The 15,696-nt window shown below is 37.8% G+C and overlaps 1 protein-coding gene and 1 long non-coding RNA gene across 2 annotated transcripts; one reads left to right on the top strand and one right to left on the bottom strand.

Annotated features, from left to right (window-relative positions):
- Window positions 1–4,600: 4,600 nt before the first annotated feature.
- On the bottom strand, window positions 4,601–7,134 carry LOC118754485 (the record flags this gene model as incomplete). Its single annotated transcript, XM_036489360.1, is given in 1 exon segment — window positions 4,601–7,134. A coding segment is annotated over 1 exon segment (870 nt), but the record flags the coding sequence as incomplete, so codon positions are not given.
- Window positions 7,135–8,566: 1,432 nt separating this feature from the next.
- On the top strand, window positions 8,567–9,020 carry LOC118754486. The gene is made up of 2 exons (XR_004994899.1): window positions 8,567–8,604; window positions 8,669–9,020. It is a non-coding gene; the product is annotated as an uncharacterized LOC118754486 (long non-coding RNA).
- The last annotated feature ends 6,676 nt before the right edge of the window (window positions 9,021–15,696 follow it).

Raw genomic sequence — 15,696 nt, 5'->3', positions numbered from 1 at the left:
AAAATTTTATAAGAAATAAAATTCTATAAAAAGAGTATATTCTATAAAAAGAGTATATCTGAGAAAAAAAGGCATTAGAATAAAATGTCCATGTCAATAAAATAAAATCTAGTAAGTTAATTAATAATGTGTTGGAGCCTTACGAACTGTTTTTAAATTGAATTTAATTATAATTTCGACACTGTATTAAAAACTTATTGTTTACTATAGGAGGGAAAATTATTTTTATAACATTGTAGGGAAAATTTCAAGTTTTCAAATGACCCAAAAAACGTCGAGACACAAGATATTTTAATTTTTATGAAAAAAATTATGTGTATGCGTTTTATTTTGGTGTGAATCACGTAAGTACGATAATTTATTTTGAATTAGAATATTATTATGCACATATATGACAAAAAAACTGCAATGTACTGTTTTAATATTACCAGCGCAGTAAGTCCTGATGATAAAGCTCACAATTTATGAAACTTAAAAAAAAATGTATTAAACGTCAAAAATTAAAAAAAAAACTAGCTGCTTTTTTGTATCACGGTTGGTTCTGTTCTTGTAACAGTATATTACCATGGAAGACGTTTTAATTGTGCCGTTTGTAAAAAAGTGATAAGAAAATAATATTGTTTTCTGAGGAGACGTTAAAAAAATGTCAAACTGTTTTGAAACCAGAAAAAAACATTACCTTAAATATAAAGATGTTATTTTGCCTGATGAATATACAGACAGTGGTTATCACTGGGAATGCTATAAAGCATTCACAGGACTTATGACAAAATTTTCCACTTGTGAACGTTTCAATTCTGGAAAAAAAGTAAAAAAAGAGAAATCGACCAGTGTACTTCCAGACAATCTACCTCCAGCTATGCCGTTGATACCTAATACAAAAATACATACACACATATTTGAAATCTTACTTGACTTAGTTTTGTTTTCTTTTTATTTCGCTACAATAAAATAATTTGTTAGTTGGATTGCCTATTACACTATAGGAGCGCAAAAATGTCAGAAAAAAGCGCAGAGTCACGTATACTTAATTTTGGGCCATACATTACGGATTTTGCATTGCGAATGAAAAAAAAAACCTTTAACATAGAAAATCTTACTCATACGCCATATACGAGTATTTACGATTACGGCCTTGTACGATATGGCGTTTGAGTAACATTATTTCCTGCTCCTACTTCATACAAAAAATTATTGCATACTTTCATTTGACCATTCAAAACTTATTTGTTTAAATAAATTGGCTTTGTGGCATAGTGAATAGCCATTGGCTTTTGTAAGAAATTGGAATTCAACTTGTAAGCACCGCCGTCTCCGATAAGTAACTAACAAAGTATAATTTTTATCAGTTTTTTCGTGCTCGCACCTACGCCTTTAAAGCGTCTGGCAAGATGAAGGAACTATCGAAACGGTCTGGCAAGTGAAGAAACATCTTTTGATAGTTCCCCAAGTGACATATATAAAAATCAGCTTTTATACTATGACGAAAGTGTAACTTAAATTTTTCATGGTTTAAGGGTGCCTGGCAGGGGTTAGGAACCATGCTAAGTGTCTGGCAATGAACGACGTGGTTTCTAATGTTATTACGAGTAAAATATATAAAATCTGACCTTTATACTATCACGAATTTGAGGTGGTATTTTATACACCTTTACTACCTGGTACCTGCCAAAGCCACCACTACCCAAATTTCATAGTCTGGGTTTGTTATTACCTGTGTTGGGGGCGTATATAGAGCAGCTTTCAGCCTTTATAAAATAACGAAGGTCTGGCAGTCGCGGGCTCTTGGGCTATTAATAATGGGGTGTTAGACACTGGTTAAGAAGGCAGAGGGATAAGCATATAAGTGTATTGCCTGTCAAGTCATTGTGGTAAACAAATGTAGGGAAGCAGTGCGGGTATAAGGCTGTCGTTGAAAGGTTATTTAGTTATCTGCTATGGGAGATAGAGGGACATTTGCGTATGGGAAAGGGCATAGCTTTACAATCGACCGAGTGAGGATGCCGGTTTTGGTGCGTACGGAAACTACGCGAATATGTCCATCTGGACCGGGATGTGTCGCTTCGATGCGTCCAAGACGCCACTCAGTGGGTGGCAACGTATCATCTATAATTAGGACGCATTCTCCAACTTTCGGTGAAGCTTTAGTGTCTTTCCACCTATAACGTTTCTGAAGGTCTTTGAGATAATCTTCCTTCCAACGGCGGCTGAATTGATGGTGCATAACTTTAACTCTTTTCCACCTATTGAGGAGAGACAAATTTGCTATGATCTACTTCCGGAAGCGACAAGAGGGCAGTTCCCCTTAGGAAATGGCCAGAGGTGAGGGCCGTGAATTCTGTTGGATCTTGGGAGAGAGCGGAGATGGGACGGGAATTTAATACCGCTTCGATCCTAACTAAAAGAGTGGTGAATTCTTCAAATGTGAACTTGTGTGCTCCATCCGTCCGTTTGAGATGTAGCTTGAAGCTTTTGACGGCGGATTCCCAGGGGGGGGATAAATCTCCATTCAATGCCTTGGGGAGAGTAGTGCTTGACGATGTCTTGGGATACTTCTTGCAGGAAACTACAGAATTCCTTCTCTGTTGCTCTTTTGGCTCCAATGAAAGTAGTGCCATTATCGCTCATCATTCTTGATGGATAGCCTCGACGCCCAACAAACCGGGCAAACGCGGCGAGAAATGCGTTTGTTGTTAAATCGGAACACAGCTCAAGGTGAACCGCCATTGTGGTGAAACACACAAATACGGCCACGTAGCCTTTCACAATGATGGAGGACCTTAGCATGGAGGCTTTTACTTGAAAAGGCCCAGCAAAATCTACACCGGTAGTGGTGGAAGGCGGAGCGTATGTGCAACGCTCTGGTGGCAACGCCGCCATGATTAGAGAGCGCGTTTGGTGCTTGTGGGTGGTACGAGCTTTACATTGAAAAATGCACTTTTTTATAAGAGGCTTGAGTCGGGGAATGTAGAATTCCTGTCTTATCATTTGCTACATGAGCCAAATTTCTGCGTTTAAGAGGAGCTCGTGGAGAAAACGAAGATAGAGAACAGCAAATCGAGATTTTTTGGGTATAATGAGGTGATGACGCTCATTATAGCTAAGAGTGGAGTGGGCCAAACGACTATTGACCCGGAGTAACCCACATTTGTCTAAAAAGGGGTTGATAACTAGCAGTGGGCTTGTCTTAGCGATTGGCACTGACTGCGATAAGCATGAGATGTCTCGGGGGAAGTAACGGTTTTGAGTTAAGGTAATGAGACCGCGTTTGGTGGAAGGGAAATCATTATGCGATAGGGATAATGTGGGAGGATCCTGGGCAGCTTGATTTCGGTTCTTTAAGCGATCTAAAAATTTGAAGACATATGCCATAACTTTAAGCATGCGGAAGAAAGACGAAAAGCGATCTCAAATGTCGGTATCATCTTCGGCAGTGGGAAATTCGTCGACTCGACGGACTTCCGGTGGGTTAATAGAGCGCGTAGCGGATTTTGGCCAGGTGTCGGCTGGTTGGGTTAGCCAGTTGGGCCCATGCCACCACAGAGAAGAGGAGGCTAATTCGAGGGGTTTGCATCCTCTTGTTCCCATATCCGCGGGATTTCCGCTGCTGCATACATGCCTCCGAGTGGAATTTCCTACCAGATCAATGATTTGCGCGGTGCGGTTCGAGACGTAGGTTTTCCAGGAGTGGGGCGGTTTTTCCAGCCAAGCCAGGACTATTTCTGAATCTGACCACATTGTCAGTTTTCGATCTGAGAAACCAAGTTGAGATTGGACAGCTGAGGCTAATTTAGCTAGAAGGAGAGCCGAGGTAGGCTAATGGTTCTGAGGGGCGCAGCCTTGCCTTTTGACACCAGTAGGTGGGAAGAGACTCGTGCACCTTATGTGGCTCCGACGTATATGGCTGCGCAATACGCTATTTCCGAAGCGTCGCAGAAATCATGTAGCTCCATTTGTTGGCCTGGAACGTAATTGACCCATCGGGATATTTGAATGCCGAGATAGACTTCAAATTGTTGGCGAATTCAACCATTTATGGAGGCGGAAGGGTTTGACTTGTTCATCCCAGTCAGTTCCATCGAGCCATAGCTCTTGTAAGAGAACTTTGGCTTGAATCTTTATTGGCGAGAGCCATCCTGCGGGGTCGAAAAGTTTAGCGACAGAAGAGAGAATTTGTCGCTTTGTGCTCGCCGACGAGGCTGATATGGATTCAATGGTGTAAGAGAAGGAGTCAGTAATGGCATTCCATTGAATCCCGAGGGTTTTGGTGGTACTTCCTTTTTCGAATACGAGAAAGTAGCTATCAAGTAAGTCCTCCTTTTTTATGTCTTTGAGCAAATCAGGGTGATTCGCCGTGATCTTTTTAAGGGGAAGCTAGCGCATTTTAGAGCTTGAATGACTTCAGAGAAAGATTTAGTTGCTGAGATGAGGTCGTGACCTCCAGAAAGTATGTCGTCCACATATGTTTCGGATTTTAGTATTGGCACCGCCAAGAGATGTGTTATTTTTACATCATCAGAGAGTTGGTGAATAGTGCGTATTGCGAGAAATGGTGCACAATTTACACCGAATGTTACGGTCTTTAACCTGTAGTCTCGAATGGGGCTGCTTGGAGATGATCTAAATATAATTCTCTGGTAATTCTGGTGGTCTTTATGTAAAAGTATCTGACAATACATTTTTTCTACATAGCCATTGAACACAAACTGATACGTGCGCCATTTGAGGATTAATAGCATCAGATCGGGTTGAAGTGTTGGTCCGGTATAGAGAACATCATTAAGAGAGAGTCCGGAACCTGATCTTCGTGATGCATTAAATACGACACGTACCTTGGTGGTTCTTTTTTCGGGTTTGACAACCGCGTGGTGGTGGAGGTAGAAGGAATAATATTTTCCTTCTGAGGATTTTTCATAGGAAGCTGTTTCTTGCATATGATTTAGGGTGAGATATTCCCCTAAGACATTATCATACAGGGGCTTAAAGTCGGTTTTTTTTGAAGACTTCTCTCCAGACTGAAAAATTGCTGGAGAGCTGTGGTGCGAGATTGACCTAAAGATATTTCCTTCGGGAAGCTTGGCTTGAAAGGAAGCCGGACTACGTAGCGACCTTCAGGTGTGCGCGATGTAGTGGATTGGTATAACTCCTCACATAGCTTATCTTCAGGACTCATGAGGTTGGGTGTCGGCACTTCTTCTACCTCCCAGAACTTTCGTAGTTGGGACTCCAGAAGTTGTTGTAGTATTTTGTGCTAACAGATTTTTTTGAGATATGCTCCATGCCTTCAAGCATGATTTGCGGGATGAGATCGCTGCCTATCACTAGGTCGATTTGAGATGGGGAATGACAATTGGGGTCTTGCTAGCTTAATATGAGACCACTTCTCGCGTTGTTCGCGAGTTGGCTGGAATCCTTGGAGTATTTTTGTTAGTTGGGGTAGCAAAATTGCTTGAGCAGTGACTTTTGTAGCCAAGTTGGAGGAGACTAAGTCCAGAGAACAGATTTTGTTCGAAGTCTGAACTACCGTCCCACCCATGCCGGAGATTTCAAAGTTCGAGCTTTGACATGGTAATCTCAGTTTGTTTTGGGCCTTAGAAGAAATGAAGCTCCGTTCTGAGCCCTGGTCGATGAGAGCTCGGAGTTTAAATAGTTCTCCTCTCTGTTCTACTGAGACTATCGCTGTAGGGAGAAGGACTTTACTCTCATTTTCAGAGTAGTACGATTATACTCTGGTTCCATTAGAACTTGACGGTAAATCATCTTTTTCTTCTGTTTCTTGTGGGGCTTGCAAGTTGGGGCTCGGGATATCAGTCATGGCTACCTGCGATGTGGTCCTTTGTACTCGAGAGTCTTCCCTTTTTGGCGGAGGGGCTGTGCTGTGCTGAAGCACTGAGTTGTGTCTTTCTCGACAATTGGGGCAGTTTTGAGTACTTGGACAATCTTTCAGAGAGTGTGACTGAGAGAGGCAGTTAAAGCACATGTGTTTTCTCTTACGAATTTTCTGCGATCTTGAACTGACAATTTACGGAATCTGTGACAGTTCCACAATGAGTGCGAGGAATCTATGCACATGGAACATTTATACATCGTACGCTATTCTGTCACATGCAATTGGACTTGCGTCGATGATTTATTATGCGACTGTTGAAAGTGAGAAGGTTTGAAGGGGGGTCTGTTGTGCAGTTGAGGGTTTCTAACTAAAATGGAATTTTGGGGATTGGGTCTTGGTTTGGCTGGGAGCCATTGATCAACGCTTTCGACCACCTAATATCGAGTGGTTAGGAACTGGTTCATTTGGGTCCAGTTCGGAAGGTCTTTCCTGGAACTGAGAGATTGCTTCCACAGAGCCACTGTGTTCTCAGGAAGCTTTGAGGTGACGAGGTAAATTATTATGGGGTCCCATCTCTCTGTAGAGACTTGTTGGGTGGCGAGAATTTGGAGACAGTTATTCACTGATGATTGGAGTTTGTGAATATCTTCACTGTTCTCCACTTGAATAGATTTTAAATTCATGAGAATACGTATTTGGTTGTCAACTAATACTCTTTTATTCTCATAGCGAGACCGTAAGGCTTCCCATGCCAGCTCAAAATTATCATCGCTCAGTGGGAATTGTTTCACTATTTGGCCGGCTTTGCCTTGAGTCTTGTACCGGAGATGGTACGATTTCTGAGCTTTTGTGAGTTTTGGGTGATTAATATATACCGCCGTGAACATGTCACGAAAAGACGGCCATTGCTCATAACCCCCATAAAATGTTTCCGTATCGCACGGTGGGACCTTTAAGCCGAAGCTAGAGTTTTCCTGGGGTTGAGACATACTGGGAGTAGGCGTGGTATTGGTTGCTTGATTAAGAAGCAGGAGTTGATCACCAATCTGGGCTTTCATATCTTCATACGTTATGAGGCATGACCTGTATTTATTATAAGCGGAGGCTTTGAAGTCCTCGGGAAGGTCCTGCTCCTCAGTCTCTACTACTAAATCATATGCGCTCTGGACTCGATTCCAAAAATTATCAAGGTTCTTGTCTTTAATTTTTAGTGCAGACTCAGTATTGTCTTGGATTTGAGTTGTACTGAATCGGGTACAGTAATCCATTAAATTGTCTGTCTCAGAGATAAATTTAGGGGCTACAACTAACGCAATGAAAGGCAATTACGTAATTGCGAATGCCAAAATATATAAAAAAGGGTGTTTGCACTTTGATACGTGCTACTGATAAAATCGCTGGAGAATAGTTTTATTTTATTGTCTTTTATTTTTATTTTTATTTTTATTTTTTTTTTGTGGGTCTATTGAGGGATATAAGGGGACCGTTTCACTGTACCTGCACTGTACCGTATAACTATGCGCCGAATTAGCCTTTATCTTAATAGCACTTTATATTATATAATGTATTAAATGTATATATATGTTGTTGGGATAATGTAATTATGTGTTAGTAGAGATAGTTTACAATATGTTTGTTTATATATGTATGTTTACATGAAGATTTGCTTAAACATGGAGCATAGGGATTATATGCAAGTAATTGTTATTTTCAGCTTTTATTTTGTTGCATACGCTTCTAAATATTTCAGAGACGAACCCTCTTTTTTTTGTAAAGTAGAAAGCCATTGTACGTTATTTCAGTGTGAGATTATAATTTGAGATCACAACACGAGTTTGTGACACTGTATTTAATTATATGAATGTGTGCTTATAGGTGAGCTGTGTATTCCCTATAAGATAGAATGTTAGAGGCTGTGCACTGCGACCTTAGGTCTATTGTGCCCTGTGTATTCCCTATAAACATTTTGGCGAACATTCGAAAATTACCTTCGATATTCAATGTGCATATCGAACTAAAAACGAACTCATAACCAACCTTAGTTTTCCAGCGTTCATACTATATTGGAAATAAATTTGAGATGGGATCGAAAAAAAATTAAAACCATAGCAAAAAGAGAGAAAGTGAAATCCAGCTCATTCTCGTAAGGAAATATTAGAAAATCATTTTCTCTCATTAAAATTTCAATTCGATAATGGGCTGGATTTCGAATACCTAACGAAGGAAAAATACATTGGATAACGAAGGTTCCGTTTTGCTGGAGAATGGCCTAGTTCTCGAATCGAATACTCACCTATTCTACATTAGTAAACGAAGGTGAGACTGGAAAAAAAGATTTGTTTTCCAATCATTTTCGAATAGTTACTCAAGCCCAATGTTTATTGGGTTGTACATACAAATGTATGTGTGTATGTATGTTTGCATACACGAAGCACCCATGCAAGCCATGGCTGAGCAGTTTCCCCTCAAATTATACAGATTTACACACACCTTCGCAACTTTTTAGCTATCACACGCACACATTTATAAATTTGGTATTCGAGTTTTGAAAAATTTTTAATTTGCTAGAGCGGAATTCCTACTTTTATAGGAATTATGTGCGTTAAAGCGAGTAAGAAATATGGCAGTTTTTATGACAGTAGGCTTTGACGAAAAATGTCACATTTGATAAAAATTTTAGAGTATAAATATTTTTTTATAATTTTACAGACATTTCAAATTTCATTTTATGTTCCCGTTGCCGTTGCCGTTGACTTTGCATCATTATTTTTAAGGTATGTACATACATATGTAAATTACTTAATTTGTGCATTTTAATTGATTTTCTCGTTATTACAGATTTGCAACAATTAAAATTACCATCGCCACCATCATCTTTAACGCCGTCACCAGCTGATATCGCACTCATCATCAATCAACACCTCCTCCATCACCTTTAATGCCACCACCAACATCGTACCATCACCTTCAACACCCGTAACAGAAGTATCGCTACCATCATCATTCAGCACCGGAACCAGCAAAATCGCACCATAAACATTCCCCGCCCTTACCAGCAAAATCACCTTCAACATCGCCACTATTACTTTAAGGCCACCACCAACATCACCTTCATCGCCGGCACCAGCAATGTTATACACATCCACATCAATGGTCCTGTGCAATAATGACACAATTCAAAATTCAAAAATAAAAACTGTTACTACTGTTAAGTGGCTCTTGTCTGTAATCCTCGTCTAATCCATTTCCAACCTTAACTAAAGTAAGCAGTAAGGATTGCTAAAGTAAGTACTAAATATTAGACATGGATTAGATATATGAGCCACTTAACAGTAGTAAGGGTTTTATTTTTTGAATTTTGAATTGTGTCATTATTGCACAGGACCATAGATATGTACAAAGTATATTTGTTTGTACATATGTACTATACGAGTTTTGTATTAATAAACGTTTTTTAAATAAACAAATTCATTTTTAAAAGTAAAAATATTGATTTTCTACTTATTTGTTTTTTTCCTGTACTGAGGAGTTTATAACGACAAAAATGAGTAGTTTGATTACACTGTGAGACAAATGGTAGGGGTCAGTGATCGGGAAGGGTTCAAACCACCGGGGAAAGTTATATCGGTAAAAAAGAAGTTATACGTGTCCCGGCGTTTCGCTGGGTCACGTCTAGGAATCGAGATATATCGATTTGAAGTTAGTAACTATCATATTTTGCTCAAACAAATTTAAAAAAATTAAAAATTACAATTCATATAACGTTTTTCTATATAATCAACAGTTTTGCCGGTAAAAATAAATGTATGAAGAAAACAAAATATTTAAATTCATAAAAAGTCCAAAACGGAAAAAAATGAATTTTATGAATTAAAAAAAAAATTTTATTTTTAGGCAAAAATAATTTTTTTTCATACATTTATTTTTACCGGCAAAACTGTTGAGTATGTAGAAAAACGTTATATTAACAGATTAAAGGAATTGTAATTTTTAATTTTTTTAAATTTGTTTGAGCAAAATCGGACTAGTGGTTCTCGAGTTATGTCAAAAAAAAGACCACCAAAGGTGACAATTTCCCCTATATGATAGTTACTAACTTCAAATCGATATATCTCGATTCCTAGACGTGACCCAGCGAAACGCCGGTCCACGTATAACTTGTTTTTGACCGATATAACATTTCCCGTTGGTTTCATCCCATCCCGATTTTGACTGTCGCATAGTGTTATTAGTGATGAGGAGTTTATAACGACAAAAACGAGTAGTTTGATTATTAGTGCTGAGGAGTTTATAACGACAATAATGAGTAGCTTGCTTATTAGCACTGAGGACTTGCTAATGACAACAATGAGTACTTTATTCATTAGCACTGATGTGTTTATAAAAACGAAAATAAGCACTTTGGTAGTTGCTAGAGCAGAGCAGATATATTTTTCATTAATCAAAGTTTCCAATTAGTAAGAAGGGGTAAAATATTACACCGACAAAGGGAAAGTGCTCAGTTTTATCCCATGGCCTGAACAAAAGTGAGTATTTTAATAAGCACTTTTGTAATTAGTGATAATGATAAAATGAGCACTTATTTGATGCTCAGCTGTCTTGCAGGGACCTGTTTCACTTTAATATTTTGTTGTACAAATTAAAAAGGAGATATATGTTATAAAAAGGGATGTGAGTGAATTATGCACAAACGGGTTTTAAATCATACAGAGGCTCGCTTAATTGGGAGAGAATTTAGTTTTACTGTCTTTTATTTTTACTGTCTTACAGTATGTATTTACCGCGTATGTATGTACATATGTACATATGTACTATATGCAAATCTTCTTGTATGTACAGTGGTATATGCGAACCGTTTCGGGATTTATTTACTCGAAGAAATGAACTTGTTAAAAAACCAATACGGTCGCAGAATTACGGGAATCGAGGCAAAGAAATGAACATATATATGTAAAGAAATTTTCTATAACGGTGCTGGCTCTTTCAAGGCGACGAAGGACCAGTGTTTAGGCTGTATGCCTTTTTGGGGAATAGGGCGAGATGAAACAACGGCGGGGGTGAGCTGACCCTCAGATGGGGGTGCTGGCGAACCAGGAAACTAGTGACGGCGGCGATGTGGTCGACGGTGGCAGGCGGCGATGCAAAAGCTGGCGGCAGACGATGATGCGGGAGCTGCTGACAAACGGCGATTTCGGGAGCGGGTGGCGGACGGCAATACGGCCACTGGCGGTGACTGCTGTGCTTTTTTGTGGATGCACAAACCGTAGGGGCGATTATTATCGGACGGCGCGTTTGGGTTTTCGACACGGCAGATGTATGTTTCAAAATAAAATACGGATTTTCGCTCTAACTTTATAATTTATTCACCAACTTTCAAGATTTTATATAACTAGGCAGAATACCGATTGCGCGGAATACAAATTAGGGTTGGTTTTTAGAAAATTCGCGAATTGCTACTGGACGACACGAGTGTGGAAAAAATTCAAATCTATACAACGTCATTCATTTCGTGCGCTGTCAAAGGGTGCCTGCCTTATTGACATCAATATTACCAACTACGCATATCACTACCCTGCCAGCCAAAACTGGTGAAAAATCTGGTGAAACCGCGGGTTTCGGTCACTTGAAAACTGGTGACAAAACTGGTAACATTTGTATAGGCGGTTTGCAGATTGTCACCACTTTCCCCCTGTACGTGTGAGCCTTGCATCACTGTCGCTTTCATTCAGATCCTTCGTAAGGAAGACATATAGCTGCTGCTCTAGCATTGCCCCCTTCTGCCGGCTCAGGGTTGCATTCTCTTCACAGCGAATTCAAAATAACCTTAGAAACTTGAAATAAAAAATCCTAAAATGTTTTGATTTTTATTTTGCAAAATTTATTTTCAAAATGCATAATATACATACTTAATAACCAATATTATGAATAAAACTTGTAATTAACATTAATAAATATATTTTTACATACATACATATGCGCTGGCTTAATTTCTTATTATTAGCATTACTCATTTGCACATAGATGTTTAAAAAGTTGGAAAATTTCTATAAGAAAGTTAAGCGATTTTAATAATATTATAAGCAAAAGAAAGGTAATCGATTTATCTTTCTTTTGATATATATTAAAAGTTGAAAATCATTTATAATGGTTCACAAAAATTCAGTTCCATTACAACTTTGCAAAATTTGATTGCGTTTTTCGACTTATATATAGACGGTTTCAAAAGTTGCAAAATTTCTATAAAAAAGTTAAGCGATTTTAACTATATTATAATCAATAGAAAGGTAATGGGTTTACCTTTCTTTTGATATATATTAACAATTGCAAATCATTTACACTAGTTCACAAAAAATCTGTTTTGTTACAACTTTGCAAAATTTTACCACTTTTCCACTGCTTATATATAGCTGTTTACAAAAGTTGCAAGGTTTTTACGAAAACGTAATGCGATTTTAACGGTGTTATAATCAAAAGAAAGGTAATCGGTTTACCTTTCTTTGATATATATTAACAGTTGCAAATCATTTGTAATGGTGCACAAAAATTCGGTTTCGATACAACTTTGCAAAATTTTACCACTTTTTCACTGCTTATATATAGCTGTTTACAAAAGTTGGAAAGTTTTTATGAAAATGTAAAGCAATTTTAACGATGTTATAATCAAAAGAAAGGTAATAGGTTTACCTTTCTTTTGATATATATTAACAGTTGCAAGTCATTTATGGTGGTTCTGAAAAATTAAGTTTTCTTACAACTTTGCAAAATTTGACAAGTTGGACCTACACTTTGAAGGGGCTCCTGGCGTTGAAGGTGCTGAGGGCGGAAGGTACTCATGGTGCTCCTGGCTATGAAGGAGCTGAGGGTAGAAGGTACTGGTGGTGCTCCGGGCGATGAAGAAGCTGAGGGCAGAAGGTTCTAATGGTGCTCCTGGCGATGAAGATGCAAGCGTTGAAGGTGCTGATAGTGAATCTGTAAACAAGCAAAAGTATCAATTAAAATTTATAAACAATTATAAAATCTCAATACATACCTTAAGAATGTGACTAAGTCGCTGCTGTTTTGCAATCTAAAAGAAGAAATTACATTATAATTAAATAAAATTGTTAAATACGTATTCTTACCTTCAAAATTTTCGTAGTGACATTTCTTCACAGTATGTATACTGTCATCAAAACTCTGATGTTTCTAACTTGCTCGCTCTAACGCATAGAATTCTTGCTAGAGTACGAATTCTTATCGGGTATGTAGCTCTTACAAAGGGACTTTTTTTGACAGTTCGAACAAAAAATTTGTAAGTGTGGGTGAGATGACTAAAAAGTTGTGATTGTGTTTGTAAATCGTTTGAATTTTAGGGGAAAGTGGTGAGCCGTGGCTGGCAGGGTACTTAAAGTTATTTAAACATTAGGGGAGGTTTAGACTTCACAAATATTAAGTACAATAATCCAATAATTTAAATATAGATTTTAAGCTAAGTACGTTATGCAAATAAATGGATATAATAAATATGTTAATGTGATGTATGAATGCGTGTGTACAATGAGCATGTAGCTTTAAGATACATATGAATAAATACGTACAATGAGTGATTAAAATTCAAACAGTAATGCAAATATGTACATGAGCTGATTCAGATACAATTCCATTTATAGACTTTTGGGTGTCTGACTGGCTAAGCAGTCCTCGCTTAGCCAAATGTTTCGAATAAAACTTTAACAAAATAGGTAAATCTTCTTTGGAAACTACCTTACCTGGTGTTAATATTTATTTGTAGAATATATCTTCACGCTTGAAATCAAATCTTATATTTGTTTGGTACAAAAACTCTATGTAAAACTTTAATATATATTTTGGTTTTGATTATTTTCATTTTTAAAATCAATATTAATGTTGTTCCTCATCGCGGGAAAGCAGGAAATAAAATAAAGTTTCAAACTATCCCATTGCTCAACTATTCTTAACACAACGCTTTCTAGTGAAAGCCATCGTGTTTGAGATATGCCCAAGATGTTGTGGGGTTTTACCGAACAGCAGTCCTGAAATTCCTTTAGTTCATGTATCCCCTTCGGACTGTAGGAAAAGAAACTACATGTATTTGTTGCGGCACAGTGTCTCAATGCTTTTCGGCAATTTTTTTACAAGCGTAGCTTGAGCAAGGGTGAAGTGATTGGCATGTGCACTTTATATAAAATAAATCGGTTTCTGCACTCAATAATGTTTTCGGCCCGCCAAGTCTCCAGCCACAACATTGGCTCCATCAGCGGCCAAACCAATTAGGTTTCTTATTTTTAAAGACAGGATTGGTAAATATTTAAAATGTACAACTGGTTAATGTTTATATTAATATATATATATATATATATATATATATGCAAAATGATGTTTGAAATATATATTTTTATAATTAAGAATTTAAAAACTAAATTCAACTATCCGACCAAAATTTTACTTTGGCTACCAATCTACCAAATGAAAAAGAAGCGACCAAATTTGGTCGGAAAAGACCAATAGTGGCAACACTGGTTGGTACCTCACGGATCCGATTGCGTAGCAAAGGACCAGAAAAAGCATAGTAAAATATAAAAAATCGTAGTAAAAAATAAAAACTCGTAGTAAAAGATAAAAATTTGTTATAATTTTAATTTCATATGCATATTGAATGTTTTAAAACAAAAACATATTATTTAAATTTCAGTAACATTTGTACTCTTTTAAGCAAATTCAGATGTGCTTAAGAGTGTTTCGTGCCCGAAACAGACTAGACTTTTTTTTGGGGCAGAAATGTGCAAGAATTCAATTTGAAATAACAGCTGTTGTTTGTTTACATCCGAAAGCAGAATTTGTAGAATACAAAAATGGAAAATAGCACTAAAGTTTCAGAAATGTAGGTGTTAACGCGCCTAATTAATTTAACATTGTAATTAACGCGCTAATGTTTTGACTAAAAAAATTTACTACTAGCCCTGGTAATGCAATTTCTCGCCAACAAAGGCTTGCGTGTAATACGCTGCATCCAATTGTATTTACTTCTTTAAAGTTTTTTTCCCTTTGGCTGGCAGCGAGAAAATATTAATTTGCAGGAGCAAACACAACTGTAAGTAGTTAAGTGAGTTAATGGATTTGTGTTTGTAACTCCACATACACATATCTATGTACTTGTATGCACGCATGTACATACATTGCTTTGTATATTCGCAGATTTCACATAACAATTAAATAAAGGACGCTCAAAATAAGTGCTGGTCTTATATTTTTCACCGGCCTGTCAACAGTCCAAAATATTTGTGGACTTATCCAAGCACCTACTTACTTATATAAACCACATGGAAGGTTCGAGACCAAACCACCATTAGACTCGGAAATATTGTCACCGAAAACGCGTAGTAAATTTTCGCGGTTAGGTAATGAAACCGTCCCATTTGCTCGCTCTGCCCCGTTAATGGCATGCACAGAACACAATTTATCATCTGTAAGCTCGGTTAGCAACATAGCTTCAATGATGAATAACCTCTATTCTACAGCGTGGTAAAAGTCATCCAATAATTTTGCCGGGCATCAGCCTGTGTTGAATTCTACGTTTACTTACATACCCTCTAGCAACATGTTTCACGCCGACAGAGGTTTTCACAATTTTGATCCTGTTAGATTGTATAACTCAAAGTTATCATGCAGCCAACCATAAGTTGGCGGGTCGCTTCTATATGGCAATGCAAAAGAGGTATTAAATCCTTCTCAAAGTCATATGGCGCCTCGCCCTACATATACTACGCAGGGTAGCGGGTGGGTCCAAGGTCAACTTTCTGGTCAAAACACATCTGTGCCCACTAACGAAAGTACCACTTGGAATTCAACTCTTTCTCCTTCGCATA

The sequence above is a fragment of the Rhagoletis pomonella genome, unplaced genomic scaffold, assembly GCF_013731165.1.
Source record: "Rhagoletis pomonella isolate Grant_MI unplaced genomic scaffold, Rhpom_1.0 Rhpom_scaffold_03988, whole genome shotgun sequence".
NCBI classification, from domain to species: domain Eukaryota; kingdom Metazoa; phylum Arthropoda; class Insecta; order Diptera; family Tephritidae; genus Rhagoletis; species Rhagoletis pomonella.
Note: the sequence above shows the minus strand (reverse complement) of the source record. Positions and strands in the feature narration are given on the sequence as shown.